This window comes from Lissotriton helveticus, chromosome 7, assembly GCF_964261635.1.
Source record: "Lissotriton helveticus chromosome 7, aLisHel1.1, whole genome shotgun sequence".
Taxonomy (NCBI): Eukaryota; Metazoa; Chordata; class Amphibia; order Caudata; family Salamandridae; genus Lissotriton; species Lissotriton helveticus.
In genome coordinates this window covers 1,042,907,672-1,042,930,354 of record NC_136068.1, presented here as the reverse complement: position 1 = coordinate 1,042,930,354, position 22,683 = coordinate 1,042,907,672, and the positions used below count along the sequence as shown (strand labels likewise).

The following is a 22,683-nucleotide window of genomic DNA, read 5'->3' as shown; positions in this document are numbered from 1 at the left end:
AATCTTTGCATCCTGTAATATCTGTTTACTGCATGGCAGATATTCACTGGTGCTTAACAATGACAGGCACAAAAATAGCTAGACGTGAATGTATGGCTTATATATGAGCAGGAACATTCTAAACTATACATTTGTTTGCATACATCAGACTCTGGCAGGTGACTCTTCCACTTGCAGCTGGATGCCAGGAAGGATGGTCCATCGACTCCGCTTTGTAGATGGGACTCATGAATCCCTGGTGCTTGCATTATCATTCTGCCTCACTTATGACGACTTCATTAGGAAAAATGCACTCGTCGGGTCGAGAAGTCCTTCATAATAATTGGCCCACAATAACTTAAGCAAATTAGAAAGTGACTGTACAGACTTTATGTAAAGACTGGAAGCGGAAAGGCAAATTGTGCCCTGAAGAAGGAATTTGATTCATCATTCGATTCCACATTGACAAGATTATGTACTGATCCCTAGAACATTTAACCTGAACATGTGTGTGGTAATATAGCGTAAAACAGTAAAACAGAAAGCCTCTTAAATCAACAAAGAGTGGCTGATTGCTTCTAAAAATAGATCACTATTTAGCAATGTTAGCACTCCGGCTTTGATTGTAGAATAGAACTATTCCCATTCAAGCAAAGGTGTATAACTTTGTGACTTCTTTCCTATGAGAAAGCTCCATCATTACATAGTGTCTGGAGTAATTAGTACTCTTCCTGATTTAGGGTTTGCTCCCCCTGTCACCCGTGATCAAGGTAGGTCAACAGGTTGGTTGGTCCTATCCAAAATGAATACCTTTGTGGATTACACATAGTTCAAGAAGCTGGGAGATCTGTCCATTGTTGTTTTTTTTCAATTTGAAATTGAATCCCACAGGCCATGAAGGGTATCTTGCCTCGATCTGATGACACATGATTTGGCACGGTCCTCACCAAAATGTTGGTGAACCTGGCTCCCACACAGGCACTGGAAGTAGGGTGTGGGTGAATGAATGAATGAATGGAGTCTTATAAAGCAGAACTTAACACAAGGGCATCAAGGCGCTAACGCGAGTCATCCAACACACAGTCAGAGGGGTGCAGCTCTCCCATAATAACCATCCCGGATTTCAGAATGTGAAAGGGCAATAAAGATACCTTTAAATTTTGTTTTTATCTAGTCACATTTGCTTGGTTTCAAAGACAGAGGTCAGAAGTCATAGTACTAGTACATAGTACTCTGACAAATTGCTGCTTACTCATTGAACATAGAGATTGATGTTTACTTTCTTTGACTGCAAAGTGAGAAGATTCTGTAAATTGAACTATGTGATAATCTTGCTGGTGTACAGTTAGTGTGAAAGGACATGCTACCGGACGCCATTTTTTTCTAACACACAACATTTAAATACCTGTAAATTAACTGTACAAATATTTCAGAATACATCAACTTAGGAAAGCACAAATAAAGCATATTTCTCTTGCAATTCTGAAGTGTGCTGAAGGAAGCAAAGATGTTAAAGCAAGACTCTACTTGGTGATGAGCAAATGATAAATATTTGCTAAAACTTGGTTTCCACACATTGTTTGTGCGCTGTATCATTTTATCAGTAAAACTGTATGTCTGCGAAAATGTAAATGTCCTTTCAATAAAAAGTGTGGTGTCTGTAAATGACAGTGCACTACTACATTGTGCTATATTTGCGACAGTGTGCTAGAAAATGCACCACCAGCTTCATACTACACCCTTACCACTCTCTTGCTGATACATTGCCCTGACTATAAGGGCCTGAGTGCCCAGGTGCATCCCTGGAGTAGCCGAGGGCGGAAGGAGCGAGGCTGGCCTTCAGGGCTGGAATGAAGGACTGTGAGTACCAGCAAATTTCGGGGGCCTGTCTAAACGGTGTTCTACCCCTCGGGGAGCTCCCTGGATGGCTGATGAAGAGCGTGAACGAGGCTCACCCCTCCTGATCATACCCGGCTTTCCGGGAGCGACCGCTGTTTCTTCCCCCCTGCCTGCCCTCCAGCTACGCTTCAGTTTGGACATCTGTGACCCGTGAGTCCTCTCCAGGTATGGGGGCGTTTTGTTGGCAAATATACTCGGCGCTGTGGTGCGACGCTCCCGGGCTTTTCCGTACCATTCTGAGCCTGGGAGGTGAGCCCTCCCCCACCCGTCCCCCCAGACCTCGCTACAGCCTCCCTTTTCGCCAAGACTACTCCCTCACTACCATGCTGACTTTCCTGGTCTTTCTTCTTGTGGATTGTCAACACTGTTGTGTCCTGCTGAGAACTCAACAGACACCGATACCCCTGTGGTCCAGAGCCTGTGCACGCATCATATAGCCTTCCGTTCGCCTTTGGTTTGCTTGTGGCTGCCTCCCCCCTCTGACTCTACTCAATGGAATCCTGCTTTCTGGGTCCCCCCTCTGGATTCTTGACTTTGGTGACCTTTGTGCAACCTGCCATTTTTGGATATGGTCTCCGTCTATACCCACGACCAGGACCCGCCATTTTGTTTGACCTTTGTTCCATCCCTTCTTCCCTCCCAACTCCCCCTGATGACCCTCAATTGTTTCTCTCTTTTTTGCTGGACTGCCTTAAATATATATATATATGTATATATGTGTTATATAATTGTTCAAGCCTAATAGCTGTAAAAATGTAATCATGTGTGAACTTATTATTTGTATATTTAGAACTCTAACCACTAGTATATGTAGTAGACCTTCATACTTACAGGGGAACATCCATTACGACGCAGTGTTTACACCACACTACCATTACAATGCTGGTTTTACAACGCAAGTCGTTACCACGACTTGCGCTGGAGGGCGCTCTAGGATAAGGAATAGTAGATTTACTATTCCAACACCTTCCCTACTGTACGTAGGCTGGTGTTGGAATAGTAAATCTTACTATTCCTAAGTCCAGCACCCTACAGCGCAAGTCGTGGTAACGACTTGCGTTGTAAAACCAGCGTTGTAATGGTAGTGCAGTGTAAACACCGCGTTGTATTAACATACAACCTACTTACTACCATTCCTATGTGATTTTAGAGTTTATCTGTTTGTATCTCTTCCTTTAGTGACTTTACAACTTGTACATGTGCAATTTTTTTCCTGTTTATATCTCTTCTTGTGTGAACTTACTATTTGTATATATACAACTCTAACCACTAGTATATGTAGTAGACCTTTGTACTTACTACCATTCCTATGTGATTCTAGAGTTTATCTGTTTGTACCTCTCCCTTGAGTGTCTTTACAACTTGTATATGTGCAATTCTTTCCTGTTTATATCTCTTACTTGAGTGACTTTTCACCTTGTACATTTGCAAATGTTTTTTTCTTCTGTTTGTATCTCTTATGTAACTCATGTAATCCATAGTCCTTATGTAACGCAACTGGTTCTTTTGTAAAGCGCTCTGACACCTACGGGTAATGTTCGGGCTATATAAAATCGCATTAAATAAAATAAAAAATAAATACACTTTTTCTTTGTGTGAGGCTTGGATTTTTCACAAACTCTGACTTCAGTGATGTAACACTGAATATTTTCTCTGTGTTTTGTATGTATTATCTGTCTTTTTGCAGCACTGCAGAGCAATAGTAGTGTGTGGTTTTGTATTATTTTTATTGTACTTGTTTGGAATGGCACTTTCGCGGTACAAAAGAGGGGTGGTGATGGACGGAGCATCTGAATCAATCAAACACTCACACCCAGTCAAAAGATCTGGGTTTAATCCATCACCGTTCTTTAGCCCACTCTGCCACCCCAGTTCAGACATGGCTATATGCAAATCAGTCTGACCCTGTGCCTCATGGGAACAGTCCAGCCCGAACTGCCAAGCCATGTCTTCCCTGGACCGGAAACAAGCTTCCGAGGACCGGTTTCTGGCATTCCAGCCGTTTTCCGCCCAGCTTGCCTGAATCCAGTGGCAAAGTGAGCAAGGGACTCACGTCTGAGCATACCCTGCCACACCTTTGGCAGCCAAAAGCGGTACAAAAGGGGGGTGGTGATGGACGGAGCATCTGAATCAATCAAACACTCACACCCAGTCAAAAGATCTGGGCTTAATCCATCACCGTTCTTTAGCCCACTCTGCCTACCCCAGTTCAGACATGGCTATATGCAAATCAGTCTGACCCTGTGCCTCATGGGAACAGTCCAGCCCGAACTGCCAAGCCATGTCTTCCCTGGACCGGAAACAAGCTTCCGAGGACCGGTTTCTGGCAGAGGTATTCTAATTAAAAAAGAAATAACGGAACCATCTGACAGACCTTTGTGCAGTGCTGCTGCAACCCCTTTATAGAAATATTTTCTTCTGTTGTGGTGCTGCTGGGAGCCCATCAAGTCACAATGAGCTATTGGCACTGCCAAACGTTTGAAATGAGTGAAAAATGACACACCATCCACCACACAGTATTTACCTTCTTCAAACTTTAATTGGTGGTGGTGACCAGGAACGGTGTAGGATTTGTGCCGCAATAAGTGGCATCTGCTGGTCCCTCTTGTTGGGGCCACATTTATGGTTTGTTATATGCCTATTGTTTGGGAATGAAAGGACAGAGGCAGACAGGCTGGGCTCAGTGGCCCCATCTGCATTTAAGGGATAGAGAACAGTACAGTTCCAAGTCATGGGGGTCTCACTCACCTCTGGGACCGGCAGCTCCTGAAGGTTGGGTGAAGAAGAAGTTAGGTAGCAGGACACACGCTGAGATCAGGGTGAGGGCCACTAGGTTCAGGAAGACTAGGAATCGCAGGAATGTGAAGAAAGAGTGGATCCCAGACCCGAAGCGCCCTAAATTGATAGAAGAGCACAAACAATTAGTTAAATACTAACAGAACCACCTATCCGGGATCTTCCTGATTGGTCAATAAAAAAAGCAATATTAGCAATATTATAGAATATTTGCAGAGTGCACACGACCACAAAGTGAAAAGCAGATTGATGCTTAAATGTGGTATATCAACTCAAAAGTGCTCATTGTATCGACCTCAGAAAGTTTAAAAAACGAATCTGTACTGTTGGTATTTGAACCCATGACCTGCAGGTTTCACACAGATTTCTGCAGTATGCACTCAACCACTCAGCTGTATTACTAACCAATAATCAGGATTACTAGACATGTTGTGAATATTACCAACTTCATTTGGAGAAGGTAGGTTCTACCCAGGAATACCCAGGCCCAGCTCCAGGATTCTGGATCTGGGAGGGCCATGAAGAAGAAAGAATGGGCCTACAAGAGGCGTGCATGAGCAGGCAAAAGTCATCAAAGAGTTCTGAGGAATCTGCTGTTTCAGACACTGATAACTTTGCTCCACCATTGACATGTCTAAGAAGTGAAACTAACATATCTTTAGTAATATGGTGCCTCATGGACTGGCCATGCCTCTTGTGCAGTACTGCAAACAGGGTCACCAAGGAAGAATTTGCACATACGCATAAAATAGCTGCACAACTGAGACTGCTCTGGTCGCAGTAGTGGAGGAGGCAAGGAAAATTGTGGATGGAGGAGACTGCGCTGCGGTGGTCCTTTTGGACCTCAGCGCAGCCTTCGATACTGTAAACCACACACTCCTTATCCAGCGGCTGAGGGAGGTTGGCATTGTGGGGACCATGCTTAATTGGTTTCGGCCCTTCCTTGCTAACAGATCCTTTGCAGTTTTCGAGGAGGAAGCAGCATCCGATCAATTCCCACTGCATTACGGTCCTCATTGAGCCCGACTCTATTTAATATCTATATGAGGCCCCTGGCTTATGTGGTCCTTCCCAGGAGAATCCAATTGGTCACCTACGCCAACGATACGCAGTTGGTGGTTTCCCTGGCTAGAGCAGATGCTGTGGATTCCGGGGTCAATAACCTTTCCCCGTGTCTCACCAAGGTCCTCGATTGGATGGACGCCTCTTTTTTTAAACTTAACGGTTCAAAAACAGAGATTATGATGCTGGGATATAAGGCCCCCATTAATCTTGACGCTTGGTGGCCCATATGTTTGGGTCCGCCCCCTCCCCCGAAGGAGCAAATTAAAAGTCTGGGGGTGTGGCTTGATCCCACCTTTAGTTTTCAAGTTCAAGCCCGTAAGGTCGCCGCTACCTGTTACGACCTTCTGAAGATCCTACGGAAGGTCCTGACCCTTCTTCCGTTCGAGGCAAGACGGATCCTGGTTCAGTCCCTGATCCTCTCGCGGCTTGACTATGCGAACGCGGTCTACTTGGGGGCACCATTAGGGACCATTAAGATACTCCAGTCAGTCCAGAACTGCGCAGCCCGAATGCTTATGGATGTCCCTAGACACAGCTCGGCGAAGACGGCCATCCGGGCTCTACACTGGTTACCTGTTCAGGAAAGGATCCAGTTTAAGGCCTTGTGTATGGCCCACAAATCAATAATCAACAAGGGCCCTGCCATTCTGTGCCCTCTTCTGAGGCACCATCAAGGGCCCAGAGCTCTTAGATCCAACCACCGCAATCTGCTCTCTGTTCCGAGGATCAAGCGTTCTCGTACAGGGGGCCGACGTTTTGCAGTACAGGCAGCAAAAAGTTGGAATCAGCTGCCCGATTACCTGCGGCTTGAGCCTAATCATCTACAGTTTAGAAAGCGGCTGAAGACCTTTCTGTTCTGCTGAGTGATTTGTCTGAGATGGGTCTAAAGCGCTGGGATGCCCCCGGGTAGCCAGCGCTATACAAATCTGTACTCACTCACTCACACCCATCTGGGTGCAAGATATCTGTCTACAATACTTACTGTCACTTCATAAACAACATTCTTCTTACAGAGTGTTCCACACCCAGTGCACATAGTGAAGAATGTCACAGTGCTCTTGTCTCCGCCTTGGTCCTTACAATAGTCCAGCTCTGATGTCTTCATATTGCATTTGCCCGTACTATCTCATGATCAGAGTTGCGCGTACTCTCACGATACAGGAGCGCTGTGTTGTTCTTCACTATATGCACAGGATTTGGAGCACTCTGTATAAAGAAAGTTGCAAATTCTTACTGCAGTGATTGATTCACCTGTGTGAAAACTGGTTTCAGTCTCCATCTTTAGTTGTGCCAATTAACTACAAAGGAACCCGACAGAGTCCCTGCTGAGGTTACCGAAGGCATGGGTCCTGGGGTCGGGGGAACTGTCTGAACTGCGTATGCTAAGAATTTGGAGTGCTGCAGTACCATAGCTAACCGCAAAAGGTGCAAATATTTTTTTTAGGTATTAGAACATAATTATAATGCAGTAATTCTGCAGTCGTTTTTTTTTATTGTTTCATATTTATTTATTCTGCAGTAGTTTTAAACCTACACTTCACAGGAGTTATGTTTTTTTTTAGTTTAAAAAGCTTTACTAAAGTAAATAGAATCATAGGTACAATATATAACAATGCATATAAAACAAAAAGCACTAGAAAGCACACTGAATAAATAATTTGACGGAATAAGTGATATAAGATATCAATCATAAATCTAAATACAAGCCAAAGAGGAAAAGCAATAATAAAAATTTGTACCTAAAGAATAACAAGCATTTGCAATGCAATAGGTCTCGCATTAGGAAAGTTTGAGCTATTGGTATTGTAAATGACAAATTTTGTATTTATGTGTTGGTTTTGAAAATAGCTAAATTAATAGCTTTGTCATTTACAATGCCAATAGTTTTAACTTTCGCAAATGTGACACCGATAGCATTCATAATGCAATATGTGTTGTATTTATGTGACTTAGATGTATTGATATTACAAATAACAATGGCTTTTTTTTAAAATAATTAATACGTAAATAAAAGTTATTGTAATTTATAATGGCAATAGCTTAAACTTTGGTAAATAACTTTTGTGAAGATTATGTTCAGTGTATTTTTTGTGACGAAAATCCAGGAACAGAAGTGAAATATTAACACCTTTTTGTGACATTTTGTAATAAAGCTTGAAACATTGAGAGAACATATTTGAACCAGTTGTTGTTGAATGGTTGCACAGATTGATGCTGTGGTAGCGCTGAGTGATGTTGTGGTGCCCCCGAGTGATGCTGTGGTGGTGCTGAATGATGCTGTGGTGATGCGACAGATAGAAATAGCGAGTGCGATATATAGATAAAGTGAGGGTGACAGATAGATAGAGGGAGGGCGATAGATAGAGGGATTGGTTCTTGTGGGCGCGGATGGTTGTGTGAGTGACCTAAAGGGATCAGTGGGATGCGATGAGAGTTAAGAGGACAGTTACCTAAGAGAGGAGCGAACAAGGAGGAAGAAAGTTAGGGAGGAATTAACTTGTGAGTAAATCTAAACAGGGTTAAAGGTGGTTTAGTTCCCTACGTAAGTTTCAGTCAGGACTCTGTTGTTCCACTTGTGTGCTCCATAACAAAATCAAAATGGCATGTAAAGATTTTCCGCATATACAATCAAGACTTCCCATTGAACTTGTGTTATGAAAAAAGTGAACAAAAATGCACTTCTTTACCCTAGAGCGGTTTCGGCCTACTTAGGCCTCATCAGTGATGTGCAACCCGAGGTAAACATTGAAGGGCTACCACTGAGGAAAACAAAAAAGTGCTGGGAGGAAGGCTTGAAATACTGGGTGACAGAATATGTTGCCTGCTCTGATTAATAGCGGCTGTAATTTGAAGATTCTGTAATGAATGACATTCCATACCCTTACAGGCATTCCTGGCTTGCCTACGGATTCTGAACAGTCTCAGCCTCTTGCGGATTTCTCCTGCTGTTTCCTTCCTCTTCTGTTCCCTACCCCCACCCTCAGTGGTTTGAGGCATATAATAGTGGTGTGGGCGCTCTACAAAAACATAACTACACAAGTATACGGTGACACCAATCAGACATAGACATCCCAATAGCCGCGTGGAAAACTTCACGGTGCTCAGATAGAACAGGAAGTCTGCACTGCTTCTTCAAGAGCAGCCGGCCCTACCCTGATAAGATTATTGCAGTTGCCAACAAGGTGCAACGCAGAAACACATTACGCAACTACAACAGGATGAAAACACAAGTATAGAAAATAGCACATTCAGTGTTCACTTCCCTGGCACAAATTTCAGTTTACCCATTATTACTGTTTTTAATCCAACTGCTGCAATAGGGCTGTTTTGGACATTAAAGTAAAAGTAACCAGCAAAAATTGTGAAATGTTACTAGCCAAATGAAAATATTTATTGAAACCAGGAGACATAATTTGACACCAATTAAGAACATCTAATGGCATTTCGAAAAATAGCGCTCCAAGATGCAAAAGGAATACCCCACGGAGACTGAAAGAATACATGTGCTTTACAATGATCTTGAATCGTGAGGAGTGTTTGTCCATGCCTTGTCCACTCCAGGAGGACGTTCAGGGCGAATTGCTGTCACTGGCAGACAGCGGGACAGCAGTTTACTGATAATCCCTCGATATACCCGAATGGAATGGGTTGGGCTCAAATGAGATTTAGGGAATGGAAATTTTTCAAAAATAATAAGTCCAGTGATGGATCAGTTTTCCCCTTCCACTGCGCATTTGCCAAGACTGCCCTATGTCCTTTTGTGAGGACTCTGCGCTGCCCCCTCACCCCACTTGGCTGTGGTTACCGCTCATTTCACCCTCATGCTTGTCTACTGTATGCCTCTGACCTTTTATGCTTGTTTTATTTGTCTTCTCTCGTTTGCGGTGCGCTGCGCATAGAACCTGGACCCCGGGCGCTTGTTACGCATTACAAGCCCTAAACAATCATGTGAATTTTTGAAGACTGCCAGGACGCCACAGGTGCCCTGTGCAGCCGAGGATGCTCTGTGTGCTCCCGCACAGGAAACAGACGTGCACTACTAGAAATTGTAGTGCACGTCGCCGTTACGGTTTCTGTCAACACACCCAGGTCAACAAGGCTGCGAGACACCTGTTTCCGCACAGACACTCAACGCCTGCCCCTTGCCGTGGGTGTGTTTTAAGGACCCGTGGGGGTGCCGGACATGCCGGCAGGTCCGCACTGAAGCAGGTGCCGCCGGGGCACAGCCGTCCTCACAGTTTCACTCAGATAAAGTCCGCCCGGCTCTTCACTTGTTCGAGCCTCTCCCTTCGCTTTCTGCTGCTCAGGCACCTCCAGACGGAAGCCCTTCACCCCTCGAGTACTCAGCAGGCGCCCCGGTGCCTGCAGCGGTAAAAGTGCAGCAGTGAGGCGCGCCAGCCCTGCGTTTAAACCAGACGCCCCTCCGCCCCGTGTACTCACCGACGTGCGCAATGGCATCCTGGGGGTCCCTCTCCTGGCCCCGGCCGTGCCACCTCGCCCCCAATACGGCCTATGCGGGGGTTAGAGGGGCCCTTCGGCTCGGCAGCAGCAGTGGCTTGGCAAGCTGCATCAGTGCGGTGCGTCTCCCATCACGCTCCAGACTGCACGTCACCGGGAGGAGGCGCGCGCGCCGGGAGACACACTTTCCGCACACTTTGCGGCGGCGGCTGCACCACGCATCGCATGCACATGGGAGAGCGGTGGCTCCCCAGTAAGGGTGAGATCAAGGGCGAACCGGGGAAGCAAGGACGAGGGGACATGCAAACCTCCAAGGAATGCAACAAGTTGGTGTTTCAATCTCCCAGGTCAGCCGTACAACGCCAGGACCACAGGAGGCAGCCGCTAGCTGGATTTGCTTGTAGCAGACACTGTCACCGCAGACACACATGAATCAACACAACTCCGCGTGCCCTCTAGCGCCTCTAATTGGCCGTTAGGAAGGGTCAGTTCGCTGCATGATGTCACCATACAGATCAAAACCCGAACACACGTTAAAGTGAAAGCATGGGGGAGCGCGAGAACAGACGCTGCTGACGCCGCCGTACACGCTCACAGCTCATGCCAGCAGCAAACGCGCGCTCACGAGGCCAAATCCGAGACGGAAAATGCGCGCGTCCGACTCGTGTCCACATATTCAGTAACCAAATAGGTATACTAAAGTATACAAGAGGTCCCTTCGCTACGCTCGACCTAAAAAGCATTTTATTTATTTTTTTGTTTCATTTGTCGGAAGAAAGGAAAGTCTAAGGAAGAATGAAGCCGAAAAGAAACAGTAGAAGAAAAGAAGTAGAGAAAAAGAAAGGAAAGGAAAAGAAAAATAAAGGAGAAAAGAAACAGGAGATATGGTATTATCGTCATCTAATATTATATTGGATTATTGATCATATAATAATCGCTTTGATTTCCAAAAACAAAATAATAACCGTACATGTGATATATGAAAGAAAGTAAACTAGAAAAAGAAAGGAGTAAAGTACTCATGGTGGTTGATAAACAAAGAAACCAACTTGAGAGAGTAATGCAGATGCAGATAAGTAATTAGTAAGTGGGGACCAGAGGGCTTCTTTTCGAATAAGTTGTTGAGAAGTTTTGGAAGAAGCTCTGTCCAGTCTGTGGTGATAACAAAGAAAGTTCCACCAGGCGGAGAAGGATACCTTAGAGGCATCTTTCCAGTTAAAGGTAATTACCTCAAAGGCAATAGCAATTAACAAGTCCACCAATAGGCCAACCTGCGAGAGCCAAACCAGTTTGCAGAGTTACTTCCTAAAAATATGGAGTATATGTCGAAAGGAAATTTAATAGTACAAATAGAGGGAATTGACTCACATACCTTAGTCCAAAAACATGCAATATTAGGGAAAAGAAAAAAGGAATGCAGAAAGGAGCCGGGAATGGAAGGACATACCCAACAATTTGGGTATAAATTTGAACTATACTTGGAGAGTGATAGTGGAGTTAAAAATAGTCTATGGTTAAAAATAATAAAGGGTCTGAGTGGTACTCGAGTTACAAGAGGTGTGATGTATGCGTGTCCAGATGGAGTTCCATGTATGAACTGAAAGCGTAAGTTGAAAACAGATTCCTATAAGAGCTCAACCTTACTTTTAGAACGATTTAGGCCCAGATGTAGGTAAAATAGATTTACCGATTTTAAATTACCGAATCATACCGATTCGGTAATTAAAAATCGGTAAATCTAAGGGGTTGAGATGTAGGAACATCCAGATGTTCCTGCTACCGAATCGGTAAAAATCGGTATTTACCGATTCGGTAAATACCGACCGGTAATGGCCCATTCATTCCTATGGGCTTTGAAGCCCATAGGAATGAATGGGGCATTACCGGTCGGTATTTACCGAATCGGTAAATACCGATTCTGACAAGGGTGCAGGGGGTGTCACTTTGACACCCTCTAGCACCCCCAAAAAAGATTTGGGGGCCATGTGGCAGGCATACCTGCCCTAAGGGCAGGTCTGCCTGTCATATGGCACAGGTGTGCATGCACACATGTGCATGCACACCGGAATCGGTTTTTTACCATGAAGTTGGATTTCATGGTAAAATACCGATTCTGTAAGGCTTGTGGGACTCAGAAGACTCCCACCTACATATCAAAAATACCGAATAGGTATAAATACCGATTCGGTATTTTACAGATTCGGTAAATTTACCGATCGGTAAATTTACCGAATCTGTAAAATAATGTGTCCCTACATACCGATTACTGAATACCGGTCGGAAACGGCCGAAAATACCGATTTTCGGCCGTTACCGACCGACCTACATCGGGCCCTAAGAGAGGAAAAATGTAAGTACTTGTAAACTTGGGAAGCTCTTATGGAAAGGGAAGCGGATAGGTTCTGACAGAGGATCTTGAGATGGAAGAGAAGATCCAGAAAGTCGAGAAAGCTGTTCCGTTAAGAGCAAACTTAGAGATTCATATTTTAGTAACAAGGATGCAGGTAAGTCAAAAGCGGATTGAACCTCTTGTAAGGACAGACAACGAGAATCCTGTATTAATTGTTTAACTTGAAAAATCCCTTTGGTGGCCCATGGCTTCCAAACAAATGTGCGATTGGACAATTTGATATTTTTGTTATGCCAAAGAGATGAATCCAAAAATATCTGTAAAGTACTTTTAGATTTACATTTAATAGGACACAGGGATTATGTTAAACCAACTAATTGTTATTTTGCAGAATTTGTGAACATTACATTATTTCTGTGGATTACAGATTTCAATAAATGAGACTGCTGGAATGCAGTACAGCATTCTACTGTATGCAGCAGTAACAGGCAGGACAATTTTCATACACAATCTCCCATTTCAACAAAAGCGATATAAAACACGCATTCCGATAATATAGGGCCTGATTTACAAAAGGCTTAGTCACAATGAAAAACTTGTGGCCTTTATTTTACGATGCGACTGATACGCTTACCAGTCGCATCACAAACATGTTGATTCGAAGGTTGTTGCAAAATGTATGGCCTAAGGTTGCGACCCCCTGCAACCACTGGAAATGCTAAGACGGTGGCCTGCGAGGATCTCTCTAGCTCAGTTCCCGTTCTCCCCTCAGTGCCCACCTTCAATCTCAGAGAGAGGTTTCTTCCAAGGACTGCACGCTGATGCCAAGAGCTGAACGACCTCCGAGGCCCTCCTCCAAGATCGGCGCTGTCTCTGAGCCCACCGGTCCCATGCTCGATCGGTGCTGCTCTCCCAACGACACTTGTCTCTGAGGGAAAAGAAAATGACCAATGAGAATCTCACGCACGACAGCAGCACATGGAAGAAGAGAGTCCAACCCCCTTACTGCAACATCCTGGCCTTCCAACGAGCTACAGCCCAAAAACTCCTGATATTATATATTCATTGTAGAATTTTAGAGTGCCTCACAACATCGGCACGCACCTTCGATACAAAAAATAACTTCTAATATGACTGAAGTTATACAAAATCACTCATTAGAGTGCATTTTACTCAGGTGCTTATAAAAAAGAGGCCGGGCGTAACACAGAGGTTCAACACAATAACACACCCAGAATGTATCCAGATACAACTTCCATAAATATGTACACACGAACTTGTAGTTGCAGACAGTAAGCATCTTTGAAACAACCCTCGAGAGCCATGTTGTGAGACATTTGAAAGATTTAGCTAGTCTCATGGACAGAGATAGAGTTCCTTGACACATGCGCGTGGGCATAGAAAGCCAGAAGAGCAGAGAATGTGTTCTTGAAGCTTTGGATCTAAAGGTCATCGTTTCCTTTGCTTCTAACCACACAAGAACACATGAGATGGCTGGTTTATTAGAAAGCTATTTCTGGGTATCTAAGCAAGGTATTTTGTCGGTTAAGCATGCAGGTTGGTAGATTCATGTCGCCTCAATCTATTTCCGCTTTAGGGGGGTTAGCACATATGTGAGGTGCTCACATTCACTTGAGGATGAGACTAGCCCTGCTGAAGCAAGGAAGCCAGTGTTCAGAGGTGGTCCTGTTAGAAGGGCATCGCCATAAGTTAAGCAACAGGTCACAAGTGATTGCTGATGTTAGCTGCCTGCCCCAGGTGGTGCCTGTTGGTACCTACAGTCAACTTAGCACCCCATAAATATGAGAGGGGCTACACAGTAATCGCCACCCCAGAAGGGAGCACACCAGCTTTGCACCAACCACACTATTGCCCCATTTAGTATCCCTGTTATATCTTCTACCTCAGGCGGCGCTTATCCTGCATGCACACGGGGAGCTGTTTCGGTGGGATCAGGGGATTAGGGTCCCCATGGGAGACACCCCAAACCAGACCGTCCTCATTGTCTGCATCACTGAAGTCCACACCGGCAGGAAGATCATTGAAGAGAACATGTCTTGTCCTCAGAGACCTGGACGTCATCATGGAGGAGAGGAGGTCATCATAGGTAGACTAAGGAACAGGGAGTCTGTCGAAAGAGCACAAAAATAGTGAGGTCATTTAGTGTGAGGTGAAAGCACAGAGAGACAGACAGTGGCAGACTGGATATTCAGCCTCTGATGTGATAAAGTGAAAAGAGGCAGCTAGTGTCACATGGTGACGTGGTAGGGTAGTCAATATTAGGTGGCATAGTCATCAGTAAGTCAGATAGCTAGTGCCCATGGGATTGTCAATGTTAGGTGGGGGACTTGCTGTCATGTAGGATAATAGCGGAAAGAAGAGATAGTCAGGTCAAAATGAGATAGTCACTGAGAGGTGGTATAGTCAATGTCGGGTGGGTTTCGGCGTCAAGTGTAATAGTCATGGGAAGATGGAACAGTCAATACAAGATAAGGAAGTCACTGCTAAATGGAATATTCAGTGTCGGTGGGATTGTTAGCGTTAGGTGGGATCATTGAGAAAAGAAGGTATAGTCAGTACGAGATGATGTATTTACTGACAGGTGGGATATTAAGTGTCAGCTGGGTTAGGCAGAGTAGGATGGGCTACTCAGTGTCGGCGGGATAATCATGGAAAGAGTGTTTAGTTAGGTCAAGATGAAGTAGTCAATGAGAGGTGAGATAGTCAGTGTGGGGTGTGATAGAATAAGATGGGATACTCAGTCTCAGGTGACAAAAGGTTGTAGGATAGTCATTATGAACTGTTGAGATTAGTGCAGTGTGGGATAGTCAGTTTCAGGTCGATTCCATTCTATTCCATAACGCAACTGTCTGTTTTATCTATTAATGTTCCAACAACACAGTTCCACTTCTTCTCTATGTCACACTTGGCAACTTTACAGATATTCCACACTGTACCATTCTGCACAGCATAACTGCTTTTACTGACCATGACTACCTTGATGGGTTCAGTAAACCCGAAACCAGGTCTCACCCATTCCTTCACTCTCACAGACACTGGTTCGATGTCATGTACCACATCATATTGCATCTGCTACACTATGGATTGAATCAAACTTTAGTTCTTACTTGTTCTTGTACCACTCACTGTTCCATCATTCTTTACCTACCATGGAAAAAGACAAGGCCCTGGTGCTCTTTCTCCTAATAAACAGAATGGACTGCTCTGTTACAGAATCATCCACCGAAATGAACTTTCCTGTACTATTAGCAAGAGGCATCTGCTGTTCGATCCTTTTACGTCGCTGGGTCGTAAATCTTAGCTCTGTCATTCTGTCATGCGTTATACCAGAATCCTTCAAGAACGTTTTCAACCGAGGTAACAGAATCTGCACTTTGATATCAGCTACCATATCAGCTACCATAATTTCTGTTTAACCTTCCCTTGAAAAGACATATTTCATGAGCTTAATGGGAAAAGCATAAATGCGGCCATTTTGAGCAGTAAAGTAATACATTTATAATTGAAGAAATGCATGGATGGCCAGCATGAGCATACACTATTTCTTCTTGCAGCTACTCTATTGAATAATTTTCCTTCACAACTTACCTCATCAATCCTTCTTCTCCCAGTTTCAAAAACAATTTGAAGGAGTCAATGGAAGGCAATTTATTTATTTATTTTGAAAGTTTTATATAGCGCGAACAAGATCTTTGCAGATATCAGAGCGCTTTACATAGAGGGGTACATTAGGGAGCATAGTCAAACCAATAAATCAGAGGAGCTTACAGTACAAATAAATGAAGGCAAAGCCAATCATGTAAATCAGTAAATCAATAATACAAGTAATGCAAATATGCAGCGGTATCAAACAAGTAATACAGTTCTGTGCATAATCTTAAGGAGACCGAATTAATAGTTTAGGTGTATTTTGCCATGAGGATAGCTTTCACCTCTTTCTTAAAGAGTGTAGTCATCCATTAAATACATCTTGAACTTTTAAATTGTCAAATGATCATTTTCGACATCCATCCGCATAGGTTCCACTCTATTTTCGGCTAGCCACCACAACCTTTCCTTCAGCCACAACTTCCTCTTCGAGATCTAACACACTGTTGTAAGATCCCTAGATAGGCATACATAGTTTAACATGAGGAAAAATATTTTTTTTTTTTCCAGGAAAACATATCACCTCCAATCGCAGTTCCAGGTGATGACAAAACCTACCCAGGTGACAAAATTACTCACAAAAGTTTTTGATCTGTTCTTATTTGGAACGCGCTTGCCCATAAAAAATGTCTTATATGATTAAAAGCCCACATGCATGCCAATAGTCTAAGAGTTATGTAAGTTAATGGAATGAGTTAAGATAACAGTGAAGGTTAAAGTAAGAGTTGGAATAGGTTAAGTCTGATGATTTGGGTAAGTATTAGAGCTAAAGCTATGGTGAGTGATTGGTCAGTGAGGAAATAGAGAGCATACGGATAAGGGATAGCTAACAGTGGGGTACTGGGGGTCTCCCCCCACTTAAAAAAAGAAAGAAAAAAGTAAAATGTGATTATTATTTTTTTAATGCAATTGTTAGGAGAACAACAATTCTGAATGTATCACTAGATTTTTGAGCCCTGAAATACATATCTGCCCAACAGTGTGCGTGTGGACTCGCGTGTGTTTGTGTGTGTATGTGTGTATGTGTGTATGTGTGTATGTGTGTGTGTGTGTGTGTGTACATGTTATGTCTGATCCCCAGGAAAGTGATGTGGGAGTGCTGGTCAGTGACCTACTTAAAACACTACTTGTTCCTATTGTAATGGGCTTCTTTGAAGCTACATTGTACTCTGCACTTCATTTACCATCTCTGCCTATTGTTACCTTCCATTATGATGTGTCTTCCAATAGGGAAAATGAGTGCCTACAGTGATTAGGTCACAGGTAGGGTATTTATTAGTGCGAGGTACCCGTCGATCCCTCAGGGGACAGTGCTGTTCGGAGTCTAACGGGGTGGAATAACTGAGCGGTATCGCTTAGCAAAAGGAGTGAAGTCAGGAATGGGCCGCATGGACAGGACCTTGCTGCCAACATACTTGGTGTAAGCGAGGCATTGGCCGCTTGTTCATATTGGAGTGTCAGAAGTCTGCCTGAGTCTGACTATTCTAGAAGTAATGGAATGGGATGACGTCTCAAGGGCAGTATACCCTCCGCATCATTCAGAGTGTTCCCCAGCGAAAGTCCCCAGCATGGCAAGAGCTTCTTCAAGATTGGACAGGAGGATCCCAAGAGTAGAACAACACTCGTGGTTGATACCCTAGGTGTACCCTGTAAACCCTGATGCCCCTAAACTTTCCTTCAGCTCACTGTGGCCCTGGACTTGGCAGCAGCATGGCACTGAGAGATGAGGGGAGAACAATGAATGGTCCAGACATGTAGGTCACCATTATGATCACCACCTGTGTGGTTAGTTGAGAAAAGGGGTAGCTCCCTAACACCAGGTCTTGGGTAGCTGCTGTCTATTGGCCTGTTGGCCTGTAAGGTGCGTGTAGGCATGCTAGACTGGAGTCGTGGGTGGCCCAAACACTATGTTAGTTTCCTAAGAGAAGGCAAGGCTGGAGCCCAGAGGTCTCGACTGCCTCTCCTTTAGAATTGTTCTTGTTGCTCTAGCAAATGGATGATCCCCCAGGGTTGGGGTGCAACATGGATGTAGAGGAGGGTATTTTGGAGAGCTCTGCAAGAGAATAGCCCAGGGGTGGCAGCTGATACTGGGTTCCTACTGCTTCGTATCTCTTATGTATTTTAGGTATTTGGGCTGAATGAGAGGGTACAATATAATTAGGGTGAGTACTTGTCTGTACCTACAATGCTGTCTTGAAAAGTCTAGGCAGATCCATTCAAGGGTGTACCCCCAGTGGGACTGCGGATACCAACCAAAGCATGTATTCCTGTAATGAGGTGGTCGGCATGCAGTTCATTTATTTGTGGTCTTTGGTCGGATATGTTCCCTGACTGATAAAACAGAAAGCAGCAGCGCACGTAAGTACGTATGTACGTACGTATATTCGTAATGAAATAGACCAAGCTAGCAACTCCTCTAAAGCATTGTTTAATATCGTCAAGGACTTTGCATCACCTCAAGCATGTAAACAGTCGCCACCAGAATCCCAGGAGCTTTGTGATTCATTAGCGAATTTTTTCCAAGAAAAAATCTCTTCGATCTATGCTAATTTTCCCACTACGCGCACAAATAACATTAGATCTACTAAAGATCTGGATGCTCTGACGCCATCTCCTGCTTATCATCTTAATCAGTTTGAGATCATTTCGCTGGAGGATGTAAGCAGTCTACTATCGGCAGCTAAATCTGGCTCACCGGGTGACATATGTTCCCCTCACATTATGGCCCTTCTCTCCCCTGTGTGTTTCCCGAAAATACAGACATTTTTAACTCCTCTATCTTAACTGGCTCAATCCCCATTGCTTGAAAAGAAGCTTATGTCCGGCCTATCCTTAAGAAACCGACGGCCGATCCTCAGGTTCTGAGCAACTACAGGCCGATATCTTTGCTGCCTTTGCTGGGAAAAATATTGGAAACACTAATAAATAAACAACTTAGCCATTACCTAGAATCTAATGGCATTCTCGACCCTTCACAGTTGGGCTTTCGCCCTGGTTGTAGTACTGAGATGGCCATTTTGGCTGTCACGGATTCAATAAGACAAACTCTTGATGCTGGCGGGTCCATGATACTGATCCTCTTGAACCTCTCCACAGCATTCGATACCATTTCTCATCGACTGCTTGTGGAGAGGCTGCGGGAGTGTGGTATCTGGGGTCTGGCTCTGGATTGGCTCAAGAATTTTCTCTCAGATAGATGGCAAACCATTACTCTGGGACCGTTTACGTCTCAAAAATTCTTGTTGGATAAGGGAGTACCGCAGGATTCCTGCATGAGCCCTTCTCTTTTTAATGTGTATATGGCTTCCCTGGCTAAGGTTGTTCAACCATTTGGTTTTGATATAGTATCATATGCTGACGATACCCAGTTGATATTCCCAATAGGCACCAATCCAATTGACGAGAAATTGCGCTTCTCTGCGGGAATGCTTGCCATCTCAAAATGGATGACTAAACGTTTCCTCCAACTCAATCCCGTAAAAACCGAACGTATACTCCTTGGAAAAGCCGCTAACATCTGTATGGTCGACTGGTGGCCATCCCAGTTGGGAGTGGCCCCCAGTCCTACCTCCTCAGTAAAAAGCCTGGGAATACAATTGGATCACAAGCTGGCCATGAAAGACAATATCAAGAACATCACTGGTTCCTGTTATTACAGTCTTCGCCTCTTACGTAGGATACTCCCCTACCTGCCATGAGAACATCATAGAATGGTGGTCCAGGCGATGGTTATGAGCCGCCTCGACTACGGGAACGCACTATTGGCTGAAGTGGGTGAAACCATGATAGCCAAACTTCAAGTTATCCAAAATACTGCAGCGGGGTTGGTCCTAAACCGTCCCCCGGGGTCTCCATCACTCCCCTTGCTCAGAGAGCTTCACTGGCTTTCAGTGAAAAAAAGATCTTTCTTTAAAATCTGCTGCCTCACTTTTAAAGCAATCAATGGAATGGGTCCTGGCTATTTGCATAAAAAGCACTGTAAGCAGGTGTCTGGGCACAATCTAAGGTCAAATTCTTTGGCCCTCCTGAAGACCCCCCGCATTCGTCTTACCCGTACGGGTGGCAGAGCTTTTTCATATATTGCTCCCAAATACTGGAACTCGCTACCAGAGGCCTTACGTAAATCCGCCTCCTATCTGGCTTTCAGAAAACAACGTAAAGCTTTTTTGTTTTAATCTTGCTTCCCTTTTTATGTAGCTTTCCTTGGACTTCTTTCTTGTAACCTTCTAGGTAAGTGCTGAGATGCCCCCGGGTGAGTCACGCGCTATACAAGAGTCCACGAACATAACACTCCCATGTTCAGGGTTGACCTCACACGTGGTAAGTTGTGCCACTATGACTCCTACCTTTCTGGGACAGGGAACTACCCACTTTGTGTGGCTCTCATTCCACTCAGGGGTGTCCGAAGATTCTTGGAGCCACACTCTTATGGGAATAAGACAGGTTTTTGGGCCATTAGAAGGAGCTCTATGAATTAGATAAGTCACTGGAGCTGCTGTTGGAAGCCATGGCCTTTTGACTACTTGTATCCCTGTTGTGTTCCTTCGGACAGAAATATCAACCATCTGCCATACGGAACCCAACCGGATGCAAGTCGTACGTGGGTGGCAGATGAGCAATGTCAGTTGCAGGAAACCGTCACAGCTATCATTGTTTCTAGGAGACACACAGGCTCTGCTTACCTGAGGTGAGGTGATTGAGGTGCATGATCCAGGTATGTGCTATCAAGGGTGAGTCTGCAAGGGTGGCAGCAGTGCCCTATTCACAGCACACCAGAATTCCTGTCTGGCTTCTATCAAAGCCTTCGTATAAGAGGCAACAGCTCATCAAGAGGCAACACAAGGAGCCACACGTTTGACCAACTTACCCCAACCCTGATTGTCCCTCATTGGATAACACTACAAAACAGAACCGTCTTCAAGCCCTGCTGAATCATGCCCTGTCCAAGCCACACACCGGGGAACACCAGCATACCTGGCAGATGAACTTTCACAAGCTGGAACCACAACACCAGGAGATAATCCCTTTGTAGCTTCAACCTAGAAACCTGGAAAACAGAAAAGAATTTGGAGAAAGATTCCTGGATCTACACGTCAAGAATACAGAAAAACATTCCCCATCCAAAGCCGAATCCCCTGTCTCTACATTTATTTCTGGGAAGAACTCAAGACCCAGGTCGCTGAGGAACACATGTAAGAATGCATTGCAAAAATATTATTCCTGGCAACAGTTGAGACGCTACTGAATCCATGTCCACCCCCACACATGACCAAATCCTCCCCTCTCACAAGAAATGCCTACTCCTGCCCTACATCCTCCCTCTGCTCTGCAAATTATTTCAGAAGCACCCGCCTCTCTTGTAAGCAATCAGTGAAAGACCTGTCTGTGTGGTCAAGGACTGATGATGTCCAAATGCCTATTCCTATTTGTAATGCACTCTATGGCTGCTCGAAACTAGGTCTGAACTCTGGAAATATCCCAAATTGAATAAATATGGGACCGATTGACGCACCCATCCCTTGGTGGTAAGAGGCCCTCTGAGTGAGGTGGGCTCTTGCTCATGAAGGTAGATTCCAGTTAGGAACATTCTGACAGCAAGCAAGAAAGAAGCTAGCAACAACTCCTGGAAGCAATCCAATATTCTGCAACTGGCAGTGTGGACTAAGAACAAGGGCACACTGGTGTAATATCAGGACAATTCCATTAGCATATTCTCACGCTCAACATTAAGTGGTCACACTGCCCCAGGGCCACGTTCATGCAAACTCCAATTTTTGAAGAAAAGAAGCTTGTAAAAGTCCATCCTTGATTTGTCTTTCCAAAATTCAAAGAATAATTCTTTAATTATCATTAGTCCATAATCACTCGGGAGTCTTGTGTTTCTTAATGGATCCAAATGTTTTTATTCATTAATGCTTTTCATCAAAAGCAGTTAACGCAGCCCAACTCCTGGAAGCAGCATGAATCTGAGGATGATCTTAGGTGTAAAGAGGAGAATTGCCAGCCAGTTGAGCAGATATAGGGACCTGGAACCACTATTTGCAACAGATTATCAGCTCAATGCTGAACCTTAAGTAGAGACAGTGCATGGCCACAGTGGAAACCCTAGGTTTTGCACAGAATCAAGGACATTTCTTGGGCATGTACAGTGCAGTTGTTCATGGCCTCCTTCCCTGTTGCAGTTCAGCAGAAATAAAACAGAAATCGTACTTTTAGGCCTTACCACATTCCGATGTTTGCCATCAAAGCCTGAAACCGCTGGGTAGCGAGTGGTTGTGCCAGAAGGAAACCAAAAGAGAGGGTGACATTACACACCTACACAGAAAAAAAGCACAAAATGGACCTAACCACCTGCAAACATCAAGCCACCATATGAATGGTGGCATAAGGGACATCACTGAACTATAGGCCTCTCTCTGTCACCACAGCTTAGACTGTGCAGCAGGTCACAAGGGTGACACTATAGC

At 44.5% G+C, this 22,683-nt stretch overlaps 1 protein-coding gene across 2 annotated transcripts in view; it reads right to left on the bottom strand.

The window, feature by feature from the left end:
- The window catches only part of TMC8 (transmembrane channel like 8), a 106,342-nt gene that overhangs the window by 80,433 nt on the left and 3,226 nt on the right, over positions 1-22,683 (bottom strand). For both annotated transcript variants that reach the window (XM_078653861.1, XM_078653862.1), the window contains exons 2-5: positions 21,191-21,263; positions 14,451-14,675; positions 13,327-13,475; positions 4,627-4,773 (exon numbers count right to left, since the gene is read on the bottom strand). In XM_078653861.1, coding sequence (XP_078509987.1) covers positions 4,627-4,773; positions 13,327-13,475; positions 14,451-14,632 — 478 coding nt within the window. In that variant the 5' untranslated portion in view covers positions 14,633-14,675; positions 21,191-21,263. The remainder of the gene's footprint in view (positions 1-4,626; positions 4,774-13,326; positions 13,476-14,450; positions 14,676-21,190; positions 21,264-22,683) is intronic.